The sequence below is a fragment of the Manis javanica genome, chromosome 12 (assembly GCF_040802235.1).
Source record: "Manis javanica isolate MJ-LG chromosome 12, MJ_LKY, whole genome shotgun sequence".
Lineage (NCBI taxonomy): Eukaryota > Metazoa > Chordata > Mammalia > Pholidota > Manidae > Manis > Manis javanica.
Genome location: NC_133167.1, coordinates 32,677,576 through 32,701,281, shown reverse-complemented (window position 1 = coordinate 32,701,281; position 23,706 = coordinate 32,677,576). Strand labels below are relative to the sequence as shown.

The 23,706-nt window shown below is 39.3% G+C and overlaps 2 protein-coding genes across 6 annotated transcripts in view; both read left to right on the top strand.

Moving 5' to 3' along the window:
- Nucleotides 1-3,713, top strand: part of CFLAR (CASP8 and FADD like apoptosis regulator) — a 70,203-nt gene extending 66,490 nt beyond the window's left edge. Inside the window, exon 14 of the mRNA XM_073218352.1 lies at nucleotides 3,662-3,713. Coding sequence (XP_073074453.1) covers nucleotides 3,662-3,698 — 37 coding nt within the window. The 3' untranslated portion in view covers nucleotides 3,699-3,713. The remainder of the gene's footprint in view (nucleotides 1-3,661) is intronic.
- Nucleotides 3,714-3,862: 149 nt separating this feature from the next.
- The window catches only part of CASP8 (caspase 8), an 87,026-nt gene continuing 67,182 nt past the window's right edge, over nucleotides 3,863-23,706 (top strand). For 3 of the 5 annotated variants that reach the window (XR_005058747.2, XM_037009170.2, XM_017672500.3), the window contains exons 1-5: nucleotides 3,863-4,307; nucleotides 5,610-5,963; nucleotides 7,525-7,618; nucleotides 13,286-13,421; nucleotides 14,170-14,279. Coding sequence is in view for 3 of the 5 variants with exons in the window: in XM_037009170.2 (XP_036865065.2) it covers nucleotides 5,638-5,963; nucleotides 7,525-7,618; nucleotides 13,286-13,421; nucleotides 14,170-14,279 (666 nt within the window). In the remaining 2 variants the exon portion in view is untranslated. Of the gene's footprint in view, nucleotides 4,308-5,609; nucleotides 5,964-7,524; nucleotides 7,619-13,285; nucleotides 13,422-14,169; nucleotides 14,280-22,042; nucleotides 22,061-23,706 lie in introns of those variants that run through there. The other 2 variants (XM_073218342.1, XM_073218341.1) reach the window with 2 other exon arrangements.

The window sequence follows — 23,706 nt, the reverse complement described above, 5'->3', positions numbered from 1 at the left end:
CAAGATTATTTTGGCTATCCTGAGTCCTTTACATTTCCATGACTTAGTATCAGTTTCTGTAAAAAGGATAGTAGGATTTCGGTAGCGATTGCACTGACTGAACATACAGATCGATTTGGGAGTATTGCCACTGTAACTGAACTCCTTTTGGCGTACATTAATATTGGTGACTTCTTGTCACTTGCCTCATTGTAGGTTTACAGACATGGCTTTCATATGCTGCATTTTTGAAAAATTAGTAAGTCAAAGGCCAAAGAAGCTTTCTATTTTTTTGTCCTAGAAACAAAAAACTATTCTCTAAATGAAATAACTTTCTGCTTCTATCATTTTATTTTTTATTTAGCAGCATGAAAGCCATTTTACTCTTATAACCACATCCACCTAGTTCCCTAGATAATAATCGCCATCTTGTAGAATTCTGAGCTTTTGCCACTGCAAAATTACTAGCTTCTTGCTCCAAATCTACTTAGCTAAGAAATGGGATGGAAGGACTTCAGGGTTCACAGACTAGGGAAGAGTGAATTTAAAGATTAGCTTGCTCATTCTATATTTAGGTTCATCCTAAGAAAATAATTATAAATATGTCCAAAGATTAATCTATAAGAATCTTCAATGCAGTATTGTTCACAATAGTAAAAAAACCGGAAACTAATCAAATGTCCAATAACTAGAAATTGGTTAAATAATGGAAGGGAATATCATCTAGCCATTAAACATCATGTTTCAAAGACTATTTAATGATATGAAAAAAGTGTATTTGTGTTAAGTAAAAAAGGCAAATTGCACAGCATAATTCCATTTTTGGAAAATAACATACACAGAGAGAAGTGGAAAGATATACACTAAAATTTTAAGGTAGTTATGGACTATAAATTACTCTGTTTCTCTGCTTTCCAACTTTTCTACATTAAATATTGGAAGTTCTCATCCTCTTTTTTTTATTATCACTTTTCTATAAGAAAAGAGAAATGTTAAAACATATCAGTCTGTAGTACAGTGGCTACAAAACGGGCCTCGTTTTACTTGTCTAGCTATAGTCCCCCTGTCAGCTCACTATTAGATATCAAGGGTTGGCTTTAGCTCAAGCAGTTATTTCACCATATTGGACTTCACTATTTGGAGATCTCTGCTGGGATCCTTACAAGAAAGTCTTCCTCTTCAGAACTGCACCATGATCCCCTATACCTGAAATAAAACTAGTTCTGGGAAGGTCTGGACTGTGTAGGTAAAGGTATGAGGGAGAGAAGGGGTTCTGGATGTTGGGAATGGGATGGCTAATCAAAAGAGCCTGCTACCTTGGGACCAGGAGATGGAGTAGAAATTTCGGGGCACCAACTATTCTCCAGCTAGTACTTCTTCACCCCCCATCACTGTGTCTATTCTTTAGTTCATGCGTCTTTACTTTTATCAAGTCTCCCTTTATAGACTTTGAGGGTGTGGAACTTGGACCAGAGCCAACTATTGCTGCCAACACCCTCTCCCAAGGCGGGACTAACGAGACAAGATCTAGGATTTCTAGGACTCCCACCACTATAAAAGGTTATAAAAGTTTTGTCCCTTCATGTGGACTCAGTTGACTGCAACCAATTAGGAAAGAGGCTGTAAGAAATGTTTATTGTTTCCATTACTATCAACTTGCTATCAGCATGCTCTCAGTGATTGTATTGTAAATGAGAGGAAGTATGAAATGCTAAAAACAAATAACACAGCACACAATCTCACCTCTGTAACTTGGTTCAAGTGTTCCCTTGAATACTAGGAGTATTAGGAAAAAGTCAACTTTAGGTTGGTTGTCTCTCTCTACCTTAACCTTAAAGGAGTTAAAATACCTCCTCCTCCAAGGCATCCCCACCTGGATTCATCCCTTGCTCCCTGGGGCTCCAGCAGCACTTAGGTGAAGCCCCACACCCTGCGCAATGTTACAGATGGTATATTACATCACATAAAGTTACAGGCAGCAGTCGCCTCGGGATCAAGAGTGTGGGATATAGAATCAGAAAAACCTAGGTTTGGGTCCTGAATTCCTTCTATTCCTAGCTTTGGGATGATGGCAAGATACTTTGCCTCTCTGAACTTTGGTTTTCTCATCTATTGAATATACGTAATAGTGCTGACTTTAGACAGTTCATCAAAAGTCAAGAAATGGTCTTAGTCATAGTTTTTATGGAAGGCAGACACTGTGTTGTATTCACTTTGCCTCTCTAATTGTGCCCAAGTAAGTGCTTTACACATAAGAAGAGCTTGCTAAATATTTAATATCATTGAGCAAAAATTGAAAAAGCCAAGGTACTTTATGAACAGGTGAGAAGTGATAGTTTCACCAAACTGCCAACTAAAATGCACCAAAAATGAAATAGAATAAAAGCCTCTAAGAGGCTTGTCTGTTTTTGTCTCTCTTTTTTAAATTGTGGTAAAATATGCATAGCATAAAATTTACCATTTTAAACATTTTCAGGTATACAATTTGGTGGCATTAAGTACATTTACACTGTTGTGCAACCATCACCAGTAAAGCTTGTCTTTCTTTTTTTCTCTGAATTATTTATTATCATTATTATTACTACCATTAATAGTAAAGAACATTTTCAAGTGGCATATCTTCCAATAATAAACGGGATTCCTATATTGGTGTTCATGCCTTTCTGGGTGTGTTTATGGGTCCTGTGGATGTCACACACACTTTCATTTCCTCCTCATTCAAAGCCACATTCAGGTTTTTCACACTTGCTCCCAAGACCAGTGAGATGTATCTTTTGACTGGCCTATTAAACCTAATAAATTGATTAAATTGCTCTATCTATATTATACTTTAAATTGTAGACCTTTAAAAAAATTAAATTATAATTGACATACAATATCCTATTAGTTTCAGGTGTGATTTTCATTTTTTTATGTGTTATGAAATGGACCCAGCAGTCTTGTTACTATCCGTCACCATACAAAGTTACAGGAATAATATTGACTTAATTCCCTATGCTGTGCTTTACATCCACAGGACTTAACTTATTTTATAACTGGAAGCTTGTACCTCTCAATCCCCTTCACCTATTTTGCCATCCCTCAACCCCAACCCACTTTGGTAACCAACAGTGTATTTACTGTATCTATGAATCTGCTGCTGTTTTGTTTTTTTTTAGATTCCACATATAAGTGAAATCATATGGTATTTGTCTTCTGACTTATTTCATGAAGCATAACACCCTTCTTACATCCATGTTGTTGTAAAAGGCAACATTTCATTCTTTTTCATGGTTGAGTAATAGGGCTTGTGTTTCTTACAGAGTTCTCTGAATGACAGCTAGGATAGGAAATGGTACTTCACTACTTTTGTTAATAAAGCATAATAGACCTTAATCTTTTTCAGCGATGAAATATCTTTCTAAGATTCTGTGCTGCTTCTAAGAGCTCTTTACATTTGAATTAACTGAATTCTAGTATAAGTGACTTGAAGCCAAATTTGATAGTTTAAATTTTGGGCTTCTCTGTAGCTCACCTTGTCATCTTGGACAAATTACTTAACCTACTGTGTCTTTGTTTTCACATATTAAAGAGGGATCATAGTAATAGTATTTATGTTAGAGACTTGGGATAATTAAATGAATAAATGGTGTTTAGTACATGGTAGTTGCAATATAACTATTAATATTGTTTTTATTCTTAGAAATAATGTCTTCAAAGTCTATTTCCTGCTGGACTGAATGTGCTGAAGCCAGAGATGTCATCAGTTTTGTCTACTGTCAGTTGACTTGCTTGCAAATACCTCCAAATGGGCTTGGAATCCATCTCCCCCTTCCTTTAAACATTTTTTGTTTATTTGCACATGCACTTATTTGAGAAAGGATTAAGATGGCTTAATTTAAGTTAATTTATATTTATATAAATTAGTTCATTTATAGGAGCCCTTGGCTTAACCTGGGAAATCCTGGTTTAACAGTGGGAAAGTTAATTTATAGAAGTCCTTGGCTTAACTGGGAAATTCCTGGTTCAACAGTGGGAAAACAGTGAATCTTGCCCTTAGGGGACGCTATTTATCAGGGTATCCTAACCCCAGGAAAAGGGAGGAGAAAAGGCGCACGGGCGGGAGTGACATCAGCAGGAAATTAGTATCAAGTTACCCAAAACCTAAGACCCAGTTTTTACTTGCACAGCCAGAAAATCTTGCGTTCAATGGCCGCGCAAATAGAAGCTGACTTGGAATTTGGAGCGCAAAGAGGATTCTAATTTCTTCAAAACTTTTGTTTTCAGGCAATTTCCCGGAGGCCCATTTATCGTCTACCTCCAGAGGATCAGTGGAATTTCATCTGAAGGTATGTAATTAACAACCTCCATTTCCCCCCCACAACGCAGGGGTCTCAGGCTACAGCCTGCCTCATGTCACAGAAACTTGCAAAACTCCTCAGTATCAACAATGACACTGCTTCTGCCTGGATTTGTTAGCTGTGCCAGGGAAAATGAAAGTTTAAAAAGCCTCAGGAAGGCTCCAACCCAGACTTTTATGGGCAGAAATATGCTAGTCCACAAACGAAGACAGTCTGCCAGACCCCCGAAAGGTAGAAACCAGATCTTCAGGAAACCGCAAAGCAAGAAACCAATCATTTGGTTTCAAGTATCACAGGGCTGCTACTAGAAGGAAAGACCCTATGGATGATCTCATTAAAAATGACTTTTTTTAAACAATGAAAGTAATGTATGTTCACTGCATAAAATTTGAGAAACTCAGGAACCCAGAAGAAAATTTGTATTACCTCTAATTATAATAATATATTTAATTATATTAATACATATTACTATATAATACATATTAATTAAGATATATTACCATCTAGAAATAACCATTCTTTGTTATGGACATCATTTTTTGCTATGCTCTTCCTTTAGAAAGTCGTTTCCTGCTTCTGAATAGCCAAGTCTTGCAAAGTGAATATACCTTAGAGAGAATATATACTACAGAAGAATGAATAATATTACACTAAAATATCTTATCAGTTCATTGCTCCTCTGATTAGAATGAAATTTAGTGTAGAAAATACCGTCTGAACTTGAACCGGTCAGGTAGAAATACTAATTTAGGTAATCTGTAACTTTCTTCCTTGATCTGAGGAACCCTCGTCTAAAACCGCCCTTTCCCTCTGGGGTCTAGGACTATGGCTTCTCTTTCTGGGAAATAGAAGCCTGCCCCATATGGCTAGCAATGCCACTTCGTTGTCCTTGGGTCGGTAGACCCTTCAGAAATACAAGCGCCTAGATTGCTTTAATTCTATAATGTAAGGCATAAATCTAAGTGCTGTATCTGCCATTTGGTGGGAATGAATTACAGCTGCAACTGAGAGAAATTGTTCTGTGTCATAGTCCCTTTTGACTAGCTCTCACAGGGGACATTTTGATTTGGGAGAAATCAGGATAAATTGAGTTCCCACAAAAGCTCCCTCCTGACCTCCTAAAGGGTTGACATATATGTACTGGGGTCGACTTGTCTGGCCTGCAGTAATTTTTATTTTTTAGCACTTCTAGGAAGGTCTATGCCTGGGACAGACAAGGCTGGATCTGGGAGAGGCCTGGGAAGTGGGGGTGCCACTTTACTCTCTGTCCCACCTCTCTGACTCTTTCAGGCTGGCCCTGGCATCTCAAAGCCAAAGTATGAGTCCCAGTACAGATGATAAATATAACATGAGCTTTCGCAAGAAGCTTCTGACTATTAGTTCAAACCTGGAGGACCAAGATGTGGAGAGCCTGAAGTTTCTCTGCCAAGACTATATCTCCAACCAGAAGCTGGAGAAGGCCAGCTCAGCCGCGGATATTTTCCATCACCTTTTGGCAGAGGAGCTTTTGAGTGAGGAAGACCCCTTCTTCCTCGCGGAACTCCTCTACATCATCAGGCAGAATTTACTGCTGCGGAACCTGCACTACACCAAAGAGCAAGTGGAGCGTTTTCTGCCCATCCGGAGGAGGGTCTCCCTGTTCAGGTGAGGAGGGGTCTGTGACCCAGGCAGGAGGGTTTTCCATCCAGTGTTCATTCAGGCTACTGGGCTTTGAAAGGAGGCTGGGATTAAGATCTTTTTCTTATCTACCTCCTTGGATGATATCGTGATTCTGAACCAGGTGATCTCCTAGTTTTAGGTACTTAGGAGAAGAGAGGTTGGGAAATCTGCAAGGCCTCAAATCCCAGCTCTGGGCCTGGCAGGTGGCTTCCCTTTACTCCCCACTGAGTAGCGGGGCCTGCGCTTCCTCTTTCCCAGCCTCAGCACTCCCAGGCGGCCCTTCCCCCTGTGAGTCTTGGGTGTGTCCACCCATATTTGGGGATTTGAGAAGAGTAATTTGGCCCCTACTTGGGGCCAAATAAGCGAAGTGAAAAGGAGTCATGTGTCTGGGGTAGGGAGGGGCATCGTTTGTGCTCTGTCCTATTATAAATGTATAGACATTTTGCCCAAAGAGGTAAAATATAGGCATCAGTCCTATGATGGGTCTAACCTTAGATAACACTATTTTCTTTATTTAATTTTTAAAATTGACATATAATTGACCTTACAATGTATTAGTTTTAGATGTACAACAGAATGATTTCATACATATATGTATGTGTTTTGATATATGTATCAATATATATATGAGATACGTATATTGATGCACACACATGCACACACACACACACACACACACACACACACACACACACACACACACACACATATTGTGAAATACTTACCACAATAAGTTTAATTTAACATCCAGCACCAGACATGGTCACAAATGTTTTTTTCTTGTGATGAGAACTTTTAAGATCATTTAGCAACTGTCAAATATACAGCATGCTATTATTAATTAGTGCTATACGTGACATCCCTGGAACTTATTTAACCGACACTGTTTTAAGTTGTCCACTGACGTAGCATCAGCCTCAGAGAACCTCACAAGGAGGAGCCTTCAAAGAGTCATTTTGCAGCTGGGGCAACTGAAATCCTTCAGGCCTTCATACTTGAACTAGCTTTCAGAACCTCAGCTGCCCTGGAGTCAGTGAGGGAATTCTGTAAATCATTATTTCCACCCTGCTGGTTAAACAACTGAGGAAGGCCTGTGACATGCAAGGGGCTAGTGTGGTCAGCTTTCCTGGCTGTCCGTTACATGAAGGTCCAGAGATGGGGGGAGTTGCCTTCTTTTCCAACAGTGGGCTTTATATTACTGGCAACGGGCACCCTCTGGTAAGGGCCAAAAGCAGGCCTGAATTTCTAGAATGGAGTCAGGAGATGGGTGGGCATGCCAAAATTCTATTTTATGTCTTCCCACTGTGATAGAAAAGAACACTGACCGTGGAACCAGGAAGCCACCTCTGCTACTTCCTGTATTGTCTCATAGGGCACTTTGAAGCTCGAAGTTTTAGTCTCTGAATCTATAAAATGAGATTAGTTATTGTCCACTCACAGGGTTAGAGTCATTCAGATGAAGAGATTATGTTTGTAAAAAACACTATTTGCTGTGCTGTCCTCTGCAAATAAAGGCTTTCTTTGTCTCTTTTGATGTATGTCTTAGACACCTGCTCTACGAACTGTCAGAAGACTTCAACTCAGAGAACTTAAAGGACATGATCTTCCTTCTGGGGAACTTGATTCCAAACGTCAAGATGGTGAGTGGGTCATGGAGAGTGGGGTGTTTGTGAACCCTGCCTTACCCAGTGTTTGGGAAGATGCTGAAAAGGGCTTTCAGGAAGACTTACTTTTTGCAGCAGTTAGTATCACACAGAGGTTAGGAACACTGATTTTGGTGTCAGATGGTGTTGGATGCTAGTCCTGGTTCTGCAATTCATCACTCAATGTGGGGCAAGTGATTGAGGCTGTCTGAGTCTCCATATGGTCCTTTGTCACATTTTAGACCATCATACTACTTTCTTCCAGGACTGGCAGGAGGCTTGGATGAAATAATGTACATAAAACATTAGGGGCCTGTAACTGGCACATGATGCCCATTCAGTAAACCGTTAATTGCTGTTGGCATCCACTGTGTTTTACAATATAGAAGTATGTGGGGCACAATAAGGAAATGAGTAGGCAGTAAATAATGGCAGAGTGGAGTTAGTCATTTATGGTTTACATTCGATGAGGTTTCTGAGGGAGCCCGTGTCTTCTTTTCCAGCACTTTTCAGTGTCTCTCATGTAGGGTTTCTGTGAAAATCAAATGGGGCAAATATTTGAGGATGTGCTTTGTAAAGAGCTCTACAGGTGTTTTGAATTAATAGTAATGCTTTTAGTATTAATAGAATTGTTATGTGCTAACACGACTGTTACATTGGTCACATTTAAAGGTAGGAAAGTAGCTACATGTCTCTTTTCCAGGCCTCAAAACTTTGCATTTCTTCTTTTGATATTAACAACAACTTGTGATGAGCAACTTAGTTAATTGCGAAGGGGCTAATTTTCAAATTTTACTCGATAACATTAATTATGTTATTCAATCACTATCTTTATTAGATTTTAAATTATGTACTGTTTGATGACACAAAAATACATGTAACATGTGTGGAAGTTATGAAATGCAGTACTAAATGAACAGTTATGAAGCCCTGTTCCAGTGTAGGAATGAGAGTATCACCAATGCTCTTGAGCCTATGTGTAGCCCTCTGATCACATTCCCTCCAGATCAACTGATGTTATTGACAAATAGCATTTCTTTTTTAAAAGAAAAATCACTGAGGAGTGGGAAGCTGTTTTACAAGTGGTAGGTCAAATGAGGATGATGTTAGTAATTCACTAAATATGTTTCCTGGTGTCAGACCTGTAGTCCTGAGCAGGTTAATTCTCTGTTTTTGACCTCAATCTCTGAGTCCTTTTTTTGCCTTTTTCAGAGCCCTCAGGGATTTTGGCCTCTTGTGTCCTTTGACTGGTCACCTTTAGAGGCTCTTTTCTGCCAAAGATTGGTTGTAGGTTCCTTGCAGATGGGGACCTAGTCTTACTCATCATTATATAGCTCTGAGACCTGAGAGGATCTGTTATGAAACGACACTCTGGATGCAAGTATGAATGAATGGGGTGATGCAATCTTCCCCCTTGTCTTTCTTTTTGACAAAATGATCCGAACCCTTTCTGCTTATATGATTTGACAGTGAATGACTGGGATGATAGCAGGGTGAGCTAAACCACCATAATGGGGATATGCAAAGATACACTTATAACATTGGCATGCTTGCTGCCCCTTGTCAGAATCTACTAATTTTCTTCTTAGATAGCCCCTGGAAGTCCTAGCATCTTTTTTGTTTTTGTTTTTTCCACATGTTTTAATTTTTATCAGAAAGAAAAAAAACACAACAAAACACAAGTACAGGAAATGACACAGAAGGAATCTACAGCTTCATGAATTATTACAAGGTTAACACCCTTGAAAACACCACCCTGGTCAAGAAATTGAGTTTTACCAGCCACTTCAGGAGTCCCTCCATTTGCCACATGCTGATCACGGCCCCTTCTCACCTGCTAGAAATAACCACAGTCTTGGCTTTTATAGTAACCATGTTTTTCTGTTTCATTATGGTTTTATTATTTACCTATACATCCCCAGATACTAAGTTTAGTGTTTACTACTTTTTTCTTTTGAACATCTTTTAATCTATAGGTTAAACTTCCCTGCCCACAGTCCCTTACTTTTTCTTAAAATGCATATGTAGAAGAGCCCCAGAACAGGTGGCTTGTAGAATTTCCCCTGGGCTGGGTTTTGCTGATTGCTCAGGCTTGGTGCAGTCTAGCATGCAGCTCTGTCTTCTGCGTTTCCTGTAAATTGGCAGCTGGATTCAAGGGCCTCATCAAACTCAGATTAGATCCTTTTGCAAGACTATAGATGGTCTTGTGTTCTTTCTTCAGGAGGTACACAATGCCTGGTTTTCTCTCTTTTTTCAATTAGCAACTGTTGATGTTTTTCAGTAGTTTTATATATTGACTCTTTGGCAGTTGCAAAATGGTGATATTCAAATGCTATCATTTTGTTTTTCCCTTGTCTACTATTTTGTTACCCAGAGATACAGTTTATGTGTAAGTTCTTGATTTTTATTTACCCAATGTTGAAGATAATTAACTGGTTTCCTGTCCTTCTCTGAAAGAGACCCAAAATATATAAATTTGAGTTCATGGATTTACACATATTTGATTGGTTTCAATCCATTGGAATTATTATCCTTATTGAAGTTCAAATTCTCCAATTTTGTCCAGTAGTCACCTCTTCAAGGTGGTTCCTGAGTCATTTTGACATTACCTTAGTAGTCGTTGATGGCTTCCTTGCTATCTGGTCTGAGAAGATATCTCAAATTCATTTTGTACATTTTCTGCCTAGACCTAAAAGCTGTCATTTTTCCAAAACTCCCTGGTTTGTTTCATGAGTTATGTTATGTCAAGACTACAAACTAGTGTCTGGCAATGGTCCAGTTGCTTCTGAGTTGATGATTGCTTCTAGTTTTTTTTCCCCAAAGGATAGTGCTAGGAAATGTGTGTGTGTGTGTGTGTGTGTGTGTGTGTGTGTGTGTGCACGTGTGTGCATATGTCTGGGTTTTTTTGCATATAAAATATTTCATGACTTTGTACTGTTTTCAACTCAAATTCATGTTCTAATTACCTCTTCTATGTTATATATCCATCTCCTTTTTTCCATACTAACTCCTGGTTCTCATGTCATAGGAGAAGATAGAATGATTATTTGTTTTCCCATTACACATACAACAGTCTCAGGATATTAATAATTAATACTTCCATCACAAATATGATAATTCACAATAGTTAGAATGTTTATCTTGCATATGCTATACCCATTCTCTCCCAGTTTGTTTTTAGGGTTGAAGTAAATCTACACTGTCAGAGTATATAGCCACTATATACTATGCTCACTCTCTTTTAATTTTATTTAATCCTCATTCAGTCCCCTTTCTACAAAAGTGTGTGTGTGTGTATCTGTGTATCTTAAGGGTCCATGAGTTCTTGGAGAATTAAGAAACCAGGGGGTTATGTTTTAGATAATATTTTTTAATGTGCTCACATTGCATTGGTGCAAAGCGATTAGCTATAGCATTTTACCTTAAATGGAGAATTTCTCAACCTTAAGGGGCATTCCTGTAGTTTGAAAAGCTCTCCAGGTTCTGATAACATTTTCTCCCAGCTTGGGCCATCCTCTCACAAGTTTTTCAGTCTCTGGAATTATAAATAAAATGAGGTCACTTTCTACTGTTAAACTTCTTCCCATGTGATGGACAGAAGTCCCTACATGGATGGCACTCCCCACAGGGTTGGGGGTGAGGAGAAGGGCATTTGTTAAAGGAGTCCCTGATGTGCTCAACACCAAACCACAATTTTCTACTAAGAAAAGCTGGGGACTGTATTTCTTCCTGTACCGTTTCCACGGGCCCTAGGCCTCTGTGGCTTCAGAAACATTTTTATAGTTGGAGGCATTCCTAATTTCCAAATATTTCTCCCCATGCTAATTACTTTTTAAGTCACTAAAGGCCCATGTTCAAATAGCCAAAGGAATTTTAAGTTTTTCTCACTCAGTACAACACTAAAAGGAGACATCACTGTGTTTAGCCAGATACAGAGCTATGGAATTACCCGGTTTGAAATCAGGAAAACTGTACTTCCTTCTTGGATTCCAAATGATCTCATCTTTATTCCGAAGGAGATCTGTTTCTTCACATCAGAAGTGTGGCTGAGTTATATACCTCAGAGAGCCCACATTGATCCCTGCTGGGCTCTGTGTTCCCTCCACTTCCCTCTACTGCCAAACTTCTTGAAAGACTACTCTACACACAATCTTTATCCACTGACTCAACTCTTGGTCACATTTCAGTGCATCCCAATGTGGCTTCAGCTTTTATCGCCTTAATGAGACTATTTTTGCTGAAGCCAGCATTAACCTCCTCATATAACCAGATCTTTAGTTCTCATCATTTCCCCATATTGTTTCCTTTGCCTGGAATGTCCTTTTCCATGTTGGCAGCAAAGGCTTGGTCATCCTTCCAGCTGCCATTCAAGTATTATCTCCCATACATGGCTTGAGTGAAGCCTGCTTTGTGGAAGAGATCATAAATGAGTGGTATTATGATTTGAAGTCATCTTTGACTGTTACTCCACTCTTCACCCACTTCCAGTTGACCTCCAAAGCTCACTGAACTCTATTTCTGACATTCTCCAAATCTAGTGCCTCCTCTGCGTCTTCACCAGAGTATTTAATCTTTCTGCCAGTATTTTCTTTTTAATTCATTTCCTCTTCCAACTTATCCCCAAGACTTTTGTTTAAAGACAGATGTGTTCACGTTACTTTTCTCATTAAAAACTAGTACTGATGTGAGACCCATGGCTTGCCCGGACTCCTCCCATGATGTGTGTGTTCTGCCACAGTCTGAAACCAGCCCACTGTTCCAGACATGACCTAACTCTCACTCATGGTTTGTCCTCAAGCCTTCTCAGTATTCTTGAACATACTGTCCCTTTTCAGCCATTCAGCATGTCTGGAGACCTCTTCTCCAGGTCTCACTTTGCTAATGCTTATGTATAAAGTTAGGTAGTGCTTGGATGTTCACTTTCTGATCAGTTTTTCTTTTCTATGGCCTCTAATATAATTTTGTTCATATATGTTTTTTCATAACCAGCTCAATACATTGAGGCCCTCATCACTGAATTCAATATGTAATTCAATACTAACGTAATAATAGCTGATTGACATATGTAATTAGATATTAAAGCAATAATAGCTGATTGACAATTTTCTGAGCAATACTTAAGGAACTTTTTGTTTTAAAATATCAAATATAAAATTCTTTCAAAACATTTTCATTTCTTTAGTGCTTCTTTTTTATTATTTATATTTGTATTTATTTATTATATAAATTACAGCTGTGAGTGAGAGGGAGCATAGCTCAGTATAGGTTAATAAGAGAGACTTTGATATCAGCCTGCCAGGGTTCAAATACCAGCTCTGCCACTTAATAGCCATGTGACCTGGATAAGTTATTGAACATCTCTGTGCCTCAGTATTTCATCTTTAAAAATGGGGATTATAATAGTATCTACCTTAGTGGGTTGTTTTAATATACAGCAAGCACTGCCTGGTAGGTAGTGAGTTATATATATTTAAAATCTGATACTAAATATGAATTGTATAATTTACTTGGTAATGCCTTTTCCCCCATTCTATTGAATTCAGGGGATAAATAATCTTATTTATCAGTGCAAAACCTGCTGCCTAGTGGCCATGCAGGTAATATTGAATCAATGAATGGGTAATCAGTAGGCAAGTAAATATGCCTCCATTGATTCTCTTGCAGACCTCTCTAAGTTTGCTGGCATATCTGAAGAAACAAGCTCTAATAGATGAAGATAATCTGACATTACTGGAGGATCTCTGCAAAAAAGTCAAACCTGACCAAATCAAAAAGATAGAAAAGTATAAAAGAGATAAAGGTAACTAGCTTATGTCTGCTTGCTTGCATCAGACAATGGGAACTCTTAAATTAACTGGTCATGTATGATGTTTACTCATCACTCTGATAATATTCTCTTGGGAAAGCCATAACTCTCCCTTCATTTGTTCATTCAACACATATTTATTGAGTGCATACTTTGTACAGTTAGAAGCTGGAGATAGAGTAAGGTATAGAGCAAAGCTCTTTCCCTCTTGGAGCTTATATTCTAGTGGGAGAAAGCAGTTTTAGACCAGTGTCTTCTCATTCTTATATGAGAGTAAGAGTGTAGGAAATAGTTTTGAATGAAATAACAAAAAAGAAGGAGGCAGGATAGCTGGTATTAAGAGTGGGGTAGGTAGAGGCAGATTGCCAGGACCCCACTCATGGGTGGTGCAGTGGCCCTTTCCTTAGCCTTTCTCTGTTTCACTTGTTTTATATTTTGAGGTAATGCTTTTGTGATCTCTACTTGGCACTATGTGACACATTAAGTGTCATAAATTCTGAAAAGGTATTTAGTGGAGTATATAGTAATTTGAAGGAACTAATTCTAAGGAATTAATGAAATTATGAGAAGAATAACATAAACACATTAAGAACTATAACAATACAGGAAATGAAAATATAATGATACATGAAAATAATTTATAAATTCATTTTTTTTCTTAATATGTAATAAGATTGGTTATCTTTGATTGCTACTAGTCAGAAGGTGATTTTTGTTTTTCTGTCTGTGATTCTATTTCCAGCCTCCCTGGTAGTGACACTTCCTGTAGATAAGAAAACTGAGTCATCGTGTCGAGGAAAGGAGGAACTATTTTCCAGTTCAGACATTAGGCAGCTTTTGGGAGCCTTACAGGTGGGTTCACTGATGTGTTGGTAAATGTTTAACCACCAGCTCCACTCACTACCACTAATCCCCCCTGAAAAAGAGAGAGACAGAGATTGAGAGAGGCCTTGCTTTGTAGTGTTTGGTGTAAGTACTCCCACCATTGTTGATTTTAGGTTGCCAACATGACATCAGTTGATTGCAGAATTTCTGAAAATCTCTCACTGGCTCGGTTGAGCTGGACACAGTACACCACTGGGTTGCTTTAAAATGGTCCAGTTGTATCTGTGGGATTGATTAGGTCCAGTTTCCAGGGGACGTGCAGCCTGTGCAGTCCCATAGGCCAGTTTTTTCTTAATGCTCAACTGTACTGTTTAGAAAGTCTTAATAATGTATGAACAAGGGGTATCACATTTTTATTCTGCAGTGGGCCCACAAATTATGTCGCCTGGCCTCCCCAGAGAATGAGAACTTGTTGCTGCAGTGTCCAGCAGTGGAAGGGTGGGCAGAGGGGGAAACACGGGGAGACTTGTCATCTGTTCCTCACAACGTGATCATAATCCCTGGGAGACAGAAGACATTCTTCCCTGGGATTTATGTTTCTTCCCTGTACACTTGCACAGTTCTATTTTACCAGCATCTGTCAGCATCAAGGGAGTTAGTGTGGCCTTGGATTCTTTTTTTTTAATTGTAATACAAATAACATAAAATTTACCATCTTTACCATTTTTAAGCGTATACTTGAGTACAGTTAAGTGAATTCATGTTGCTTGGTAACCAATCTTCAGAACTCTTTTTATATTATGAAACTGAAACTTTATATCTGTTAAAGAATAACTCCCTGTTCCCCCTTTCCATCCACCTTTGGCAAACACCATTCTACTTTCTCTCTCAAGGAATACAACATTCTACATACTTTAAGTGAAACCACACAATATTTGTCTTTCTGTGACTGGCTTATTTCACTTAGTAATATCTTCAAGGTTCATCCATGTCAGAATTTCCTTCCTTTTTAGAGTTAAATAATAATTCATTGTGTGTATATACCATATTCTATTTATCCCTTCATCCATCGCTGGACACTAGAGTGGCTTCTACCTTTTGCTATTGTGAATAATGCTGCTATGAACATGGTATACAAATATTACTTTGAAACCCTGCTTTCAACTCTTTTGGGTATATGCCCAGAAGTGGAATTTCTGGATCATATCATAATTCTGTATTTCATTTTTTGAAGAACTGCCATACTGTTTTCCACAGCACCTGTATCACTTTGCATTTCCAGTGACAATGTACAAGGGTTCCAATTTTTCTACATCCTTGCCAACATTTGTTATTTTTGTCTTTTTTGATAGTAGTCATCCTAATGGGTGAAAGTTGCCACCTCATTGTAGTTCTGATTTGCATTTCCCTAAATATTAGTGATGTGGAGCATCTTTTCACATGCCTGTTGGCCATTTGTATGTCCTCTTTGGAGAAATGTCTATTTAAGTTCTTTGCCCATTTTTAAATATGGTATTTGTGGAAGTTTTTTTTTTTTCCTAAAAATATTCTTTCATTGCTTCTTTAGTACCTTGATGCTTTCATATTTTTATAGTTGCAATTTTTGTTTTTAAATTTGGCAATGATTTCAATCCTACAGAACAGTTGAAAGAATGTGAATAATACAAAGAACGCTGTATACTGTTTGCCCAGATTCATCTACCTGTTGTTCACTTTCTACGGAATTTGCCTTATCCTTTATGTGCTTGCTCTATCTTTATCTGTCTATGCATACACACACACACACACATGTAATTTTTTTTTTAACTTTTTGAGAATAACTTGCATATACCATGGCTCTTTACCCCTAAATACTTTAGTGTAGTGTGTATTAACTAAGAGTAAGGATATTCTTTTAAAGAACAATAGTACAGGTTTCAAGGCCAGTAAAGTTGAATTAATACAATGCTTTCAGGTATTCAAGTTGAAGGTCCATATTTTAATTTCATCTGTTGACCCATATAATATCCTTTATGCCCCTTTTTCCCCCTCCAGGACATAATTCAATCTAGGATCATCTATTGTACTTAGTGGTCACGTCTCTTTAGTTTCTTTTAATCTGGAACATTTCTACAACTTTCTTCTTCTTTTATGACATTGACACATTGGACGAATATAGTCACCCCACCACCACCACCACCTTTTACAAAAAATAGAATTTTCCTGACTTTTGGTGTGTGTGATGTTGCCTCATGATTAGATTCAAGCTAAATATTCTGGCCAGAATAGTACATAAATGATGTATCTTTCTCAGGGCGTCACATCTGAAGGCAGTGGTGTCCATCTGTCCTCTTCTTGTGATGCTGATTTTGACTATTTGGTCAAAATGTTCTCTGATTTCTTCACTATATAGTTACTATTTTTCCCTTTCAGCTGATTGGCAAGTGGCAGGGAGACATTTTTAGGCCATGCTAACATCCTACTCTGTATCCAAAATTTCCCCCTCGATTGAGCAGCCATTGGTGACTCTTGGGGTGATTTAGTATTTACTGTATTGGTTGAAAGGCAGTGATTTTCAAACTCTGGTATCCTCCACATATGTATAAGTCAGCACTCAGCATTCTACTTTAGGCAAGAGCCCTCCTTTTTCCCTTAAAAGATTTTTTGACCACTAAACTTAATTCCTCCAGCACTCAATTTTTCAACTAATTTTGTGTGTGCTCACATACTTCCAGGACTTTGCTCTTTGCCTCTTAGAAATGCATTTCTAAGGGGTGTGGCTCAACTTGGTCTGAAGCTCTGCTGACAGTGGATGGTTCTGGCCTTAGGGTGGGGAGGTGGTGGTTTTGGGGATGCAGGAGGCTTTGGGAGGCAGCACCTCACATTAAATGCATTCTCATAGTCTCTCAGGGCTGGAGGGTGTCTTAAGAGTTATCTCAGCAACCCTGCCCCTCCCCAGTAACTGATGATAAAACTTGGTAAAACATCTCACGTTTCATACGTACCTGGGAGGTTTGCTTATGTAAAAGAGCATAACCAACAATTTCATTTAATGAGAAGAAACTGTATTTCAAGCAACATCCTCTAATGTGTTTAAAAACTAAATGTTTTTGAGTGTGGCAAAGGATTTTTTAAGGAAAGGCATGCCGGTCTCTTTTTTTTTATTGAAGTTTTGTTAATATACAATCTTGTATTGGTTTCAAATATACAACACATGATTCAACAGTTGTCCATATTACTAAATCCTCACCCTGCTAATGTGGTTACTGTCAACATAGAAAGATGTTACAGAATCTTTGACTATATTCTCTGTGCTGTACTACTGTCTCCTTGGTATGCCTGTCTCTTGAGGAGAGGTAACAGCAACTTCTTTTAAGGCCTTACTGGGTCCCTCTTGAAAATAGTGGAAAGAAAACCAAGTGTGGCAAGGTGGTGGGCCATTCATTCATTCATTTATTCCTCTCTGGACACAGACTTGGGGGGTTGCAATATTCTCAGAGAAAGAGAGCCAGGTAGACCTTAAAGTTTTTCCTAGTCCCTGTTCTGGCTGAGTCTATCAGCACAAGGGAGGAGACAAACCAAGGAAATCTGGGACCTGGGGATGTTGAGCAGAGCCTGCTCCTGCATCTGTGATCCTTAATTCCAGAAATTCACTCTACTGCTTTCAAAACCAGTTGAACAAACCCAGTAAGCAGCCTGCCTGACCCTTGCATGTCTCTGAGGAGGACTTTAAGATTCCAAAGGAAGGGAAATGTGCCTTGTGAAAGAAAAGCAGGAAGTCTCTTGGAAAGTGAAACTAAACTTCCTTTGCATCTGTCCCCTCAGAGCTGGGGAATTCTAGGGTTGTGTAGCTTTGGGGTGGGACAGCACAGCTCCGTCTGTCTTGGAGAGAAATCACGACATGGAGCCTGAAGCTTGGTGGGCTCCAGCAGGGAGGCATCTTCAGTGCTGTGGGGGTGATTTGCTGGTCACCTCAAACAGGTCTCCCGGTGCTGCCCACCCCAAAGCCAGTGGCAAGCCAGCCCCTCCCCAGAGCCCTTGGTCATGTCTCCTTTGGGGCTCTCTGCTGCAGGCTTAGAGAGGGCTGGGGCAGAAATACACAGAGGATGAGAGCCAAAAAGCTAGACTTGCTGTAGAGAAGCACAGATACCTAATCCCCAGCCATAAAAAGATCACTGGCAGGTGACAAGAAGAGAATCAACCATGTGGGAAAGATTAGGGAACTAGACTATGTTTCAATTTTGTATTTTTTTAAATTTAAATAGTGAGTTTTAATTAATTAATTTATTTCTCATTTTTTTTTAAACTGAAGCATAGTTGACATAATACTATAATAGTTTCAGTTGTACAACATACACCCGAGTGTTTCGATATTCATATACATTACAAAATGCTTCTGATAAGTGTGGTCACCATGCCAAGTTAAAACAATATTTTTGACTGTATTCCCCCTGCTGTACCTTTCATCTCTGTGACTTATTTCCTAACTGGCAGTTTATACTTGATACCCTACACCTATTTTGCTCAACTCTGCCCCCTCCCCCCAACTTTGGCAACCTCCAGTTTGTTCTCTGTGTTTATGGGTCTGTTTCTGGGTTTTTTGTTTGTTCGTTTGTTATGCTAAGTGAAATAAGTCAGACAGAGAAGGACAAATACCAGATGATTTCACTCACATGTGCAATCTAAAAATCAATTTTGAATTAAACTGTATAAAATGTTTATGTAGGCCCAAAGTAAAAACTATAGAGTTCACTCTCAGAAGTCTGCACTGCATCCCTGCCTCTCTTCCCCTCCCCTACAGATCACAATTTTTATTAGTTTAAAAAAGATTTATTCTATTGTTACTTTGGGGAAAAAAAGCCATGTCCCCCCTTTATTATAAAATAGGTACTACACCACAGATGCAAGGATGGTACAATATTAGAAAATCCGTCAACATCATCCACAACATCAGCAAAAAGAAGGACAAAATCCACATGATCGTCTCCATAGATGCCGAAAAAGCATTTGACAAGATTCAACATCCATTCATGATAAAAACTCTCAACAAAATGGGTATAGATGGCAAGTACCTCAACACAATAAAGTCCATATATGACAAACCCACAGCCAACACCATGCTTAACAGCAAGAAGCTGAAAGCCTTTCCTTTAAGATCGGGAACAAGGCAAGGATGCCCACTCTCTCCACTTTTATTCAACATAGTTCTGGAGGTCCTCGCCATGGCATTCAGACAACACAAAGAAATAAAAGGCATCCAGATTGGTAAGGAAGATGTCAAACTGTCACTGTTTGCAGATGACATGATATTGTACATAAAAACCCCTAAAGAATCTACTCCAAAACTACTAGATCTAATATCTGAATTCAGCAACATTGGAGGATACAAAATTAATACACAGAAATCTGTTGCACTCCTATACACTAATGATGAACTAACAGAAAGAGAAATTAGGAAAACAATTCCATTCACAATTGCATCAAAAAGAATAAAATACCTAGGAATAAACCTAACCAAGGAAGTGAAAGACCTATACTCTGAAAACTACAAGACACTCATGAGATAAATTAAAGAAGATACTAATAAATGGAAACACATCCCATACTCACGGATAGGAAGAGTTAATATTGGCAAAATGGCCATCCTGCCTAAAGCAATCTACAGATTCAAAGCAATGCCTATCAAAATACCAACAGCATTCTTCAACAAACTAGAGAAAATAGTTCTAAAATTAGTATGGAACCACAAAAGACCCCAAATAGCCAGAGCAATCCTGAGAAGGAAGAATAAAGTGGGGGGACTATGCTCCCCAACTTCAAGCTCTACTACAAAGCCACAGTAATCAAGAAAATTTGGTACTGGCACAAGAACAGACCCATAGACCAATGGAACAGACTAAAGAGCCCAGATATAAACCCAAGCATATATGGTCAATTAATATATGATAAAGGAGCCATGGATATACAGTGGGGAAATGACAGCCTCTTCAACAGCTGGTGTTGGCAAAACTGGACAGCTACATGCAAGAGAATGACACTGGATTATTGTTTAACCCCATACACAAAAGTAAACTTGAAATGGATCAAAGACCTGAATATAAGTCATGAAACTATAAAACTCTTAGAAGATAACATAGGCAAAAATCTCCTGAATATAAACATGAGCAACTTTTTTCTGAATGTATCTTCTCAAGCAAGGGAAACAAAAGCAAAAATGAACTCATGGGACTACATCAAACTAAAAAGCTTCCATACAGCAAAGGACACCATCAACAGAACAAAAGGCATCCTACAGTATGGGAGAATATATTTGTAAATGACAGATCTGACAAGGAGTTAACATCCAAAATATATGAAGAACTCACACTCCTCAACACCTAAAGAGCAAATAATCTGATTTTAAAATGGGCAGAGGATATGAACAGACACTTCTCCAAAGAAGAAACTCAGATGGCCAACAGGCACATGAAAATATGCTTCACATCACTAATCATCAGGGAAATGCAAATTAAAACCACAATGAGATATCACCTCATACCAGTTAGGATGGCCAGTATCAAAAAGACTAAGAACAACAAATGCTGGTGAGGATGCAGAGAAAGGGGAACCCTCCTACACTGCTGGTGGGAATGTAAGCTAGTTCAACCATTGTGGAAAGCAATATGGAGGTTCCTCAAAAAACTAAAAATAGAAATATCATTTGACTGGGGAATTCCACTCCTAGGAATTTACCCAAGAATATAATTTCTCAGATTCAAAAAGACATATGCACCCCTATGTTTATTGCAGCACTATTTACAATAGCTAAGATATGAAAGCAACCTAAGTGTCCATCAGTAGATGAATGGATAAAGAAGATGTGGTACATGTACACAATGTAATACTATTCAGCCATAAGAAAGAAACAAATTCTACCATTTGCAACAGCATAGATGGAGCTGGAGGATATTATGCTCAGCAAAATAAGCCAGGCAGAGAAAGACAAATACCAAATGCTTTCCCTCATCTGTGGAGTATAACAACGAAGCAAAACTGAAAGAACAAAACAGCAACAGACTCACAGACTCCAAGAAGGGACTAGCGGTTACTAAAGGGGAGGGGTGGGGTGGGCGGGCGGGGAGGGAGGGAAAAGAGGATTCAGGGTATTATGATTGGCACACATGGTATGGGGGGGATCATGAGGAAGACAGTGTAGCACAGACAAGGCAAATTAGTGACTCTCTGGCATCTTATTACACTGATGGGCAGTGACTGCAATAGGGTGTGGGGGGGAGACGATAACATGGGTGAATGTAGTAACCACATTGTTTTTTCATGTGAAACCTTCATAAAAGTGTATATCAATAATACCTTATAAAAAATAAATAATAGAAAACAAAAATTAGCACACCCAAATCCTCTTTTTCACTCTACTGCCTGCATGTAACAGTATTGCCTGGAGAAGTGTACAGAGATTGTTGACATTCTGCATCCTTCTCCACTGTGTGTACCTACCCTAATTTTTTCAACCCCTTTCAGTAGGTGGATGTTAGGGTTACTTCCAGGCTTCAGTTATTCCCAGTAATGCCACAAAGAGTAAATATCCTTGTACATGAGTCATATCATATTTTCACCTCTGTGTCTTTGTAAACCTTCCCCTTTGGAAGCAGGAAGTTAATTCTCTTCCTGTCACCTGCCAGTGACCTTTTTATGGCTGGGGATTAGGTATCCGTGCTTCTCTACAGCAAGCCTAGCTTTTTGGCTCTCATCCTTTGTGAATTTCCTGCATTTCATATATTTCCTGTTTCCTCAGCAGGAGGGGTCCTGGCAAGGTGAGCCTGCAAGTAATGGTAGGTGTTTTTAATACACTTTTATGCTTGGGTCAGTATTGCAGGAATAGATGTATGTACTATTGAGATGACTGGGAGATGGTTTACAAATTCGTTTCTTATTATAATTCATGGCAAGTCACTGAATGCACAGATTATACCAGGCTCCCCTGTGGGAAAATGGAGAGTTCTGAGTGGTTTCTACTCCAAAGCCTAGCATAGCAGTGGCTGGGCAATGTGGGCAGCTGCTCTCTCTCCACCCTTCAGTATTAGGACATCCTTTGTGGGGAGGGAAGAAACTGCTAGTGGGGCTGAAACCCCCAGGCCAGCAGAGACAGAACAGAATATTGAGTATAAGGGAATGAACATCTGGGGTGGTGTGGCTCCAGATGCTGTGCATATTTTTCAGAGGGAGAGGGGCCTGAGGGAGGGACTTGGCAATGGTGTGTTCTAGTGGCTTGAATCCTTGCCCTGAAACTCATGACCTCTGGAGAATATTCCAGAATCTGCCACTGGGCTAAACTACTTATGAGCAAACAGATTTCTGGTGTAGCCTCTTTGTGGTGTGTAAAGTTTATCAGAGCCCATTCCTTATTTTTTTCCTGGAAATGTAAATCTCAGAGTCCAGCGTTCCCCACTTTCCTAGAAATCTGTCTTTCTGCCTAACTGGGAGGCTGTATGATAGGATGTTACTGAGAGGTGCTATTACCGAGCACTTGTCACATGCCAGGCACTGATCTAAGACATTTGTGGGTCTTACCTCATTGAATCTTGCAATCACTTGGAGATAGGTACCTCTGTTATTCTCACTTAATGGGGAGGAAACGGAGACCCAAAAAGTCTAGTACTTTACTGAAGGTCACACAGCTAGAAAGGAGTGGCGCTGGGTGAGCCCAGCAGTCTAACTCTAGAATTCACCCTCCGAAGACCTGGCTCCACTGCCGTGTAGCTTCAGGAGCTCAGGCAACAGTTTTAGTTTTCTGGAACGTATGTGAGTTTCTTTCCATTTTAAAATTCTGCTGCTTCAGCATTTAGACATAACTTCCCTGGAGCTTTATCTTTTCCCAAGGTGAGCAGGAATTTACAGGTGCTCTGGCTGATGGCAGCTTGTCGCCCTTTGGCATGTTCTCTTGTCTAAGGGGTACTGGACATACTCAGCCTGAGCTGAGCACCCAGGAGTGACCTGTAATATAGTTATATCTTGGGCCTCAGAGATGAGGCCAAAATTTGCTGGATTCTACTGAAAACTTGTTGGGCCTGGGCAAAGAAAAGCTTCAGAATTTCCTTTTCCTGTTACTGTCATGTGACAAATAACCCATCATTGGCTTCCCCTCTATGCTGGTTTTTCATTCAGAGGAACCAGAAAGTGTGAAAAAATAGTTTGGAGCTGTGAAATCATCAGCCAATACCAAAGGCGGGCCTAACTTAATCCCAGGGCGGTGGACTGGTTTTTGCTGGGCCCACACTGGGTTTCTGGGCTTTTCTTTTACTCTTCTTGTTTCTTTTTCTTGGTGCCCGCCCCGCCTCTATCCAGTGGCAGATATATCCTGACTCAGTCCAGCCAAGCTTTCTAGCAGGAACACTTCTCCAGACCCCCATCTTTTGTAAGGAAATCTGAGCATTTGAGGAAAGCTATTTGAAGAGTCTGAGTACTTCTCTTTCTAGGT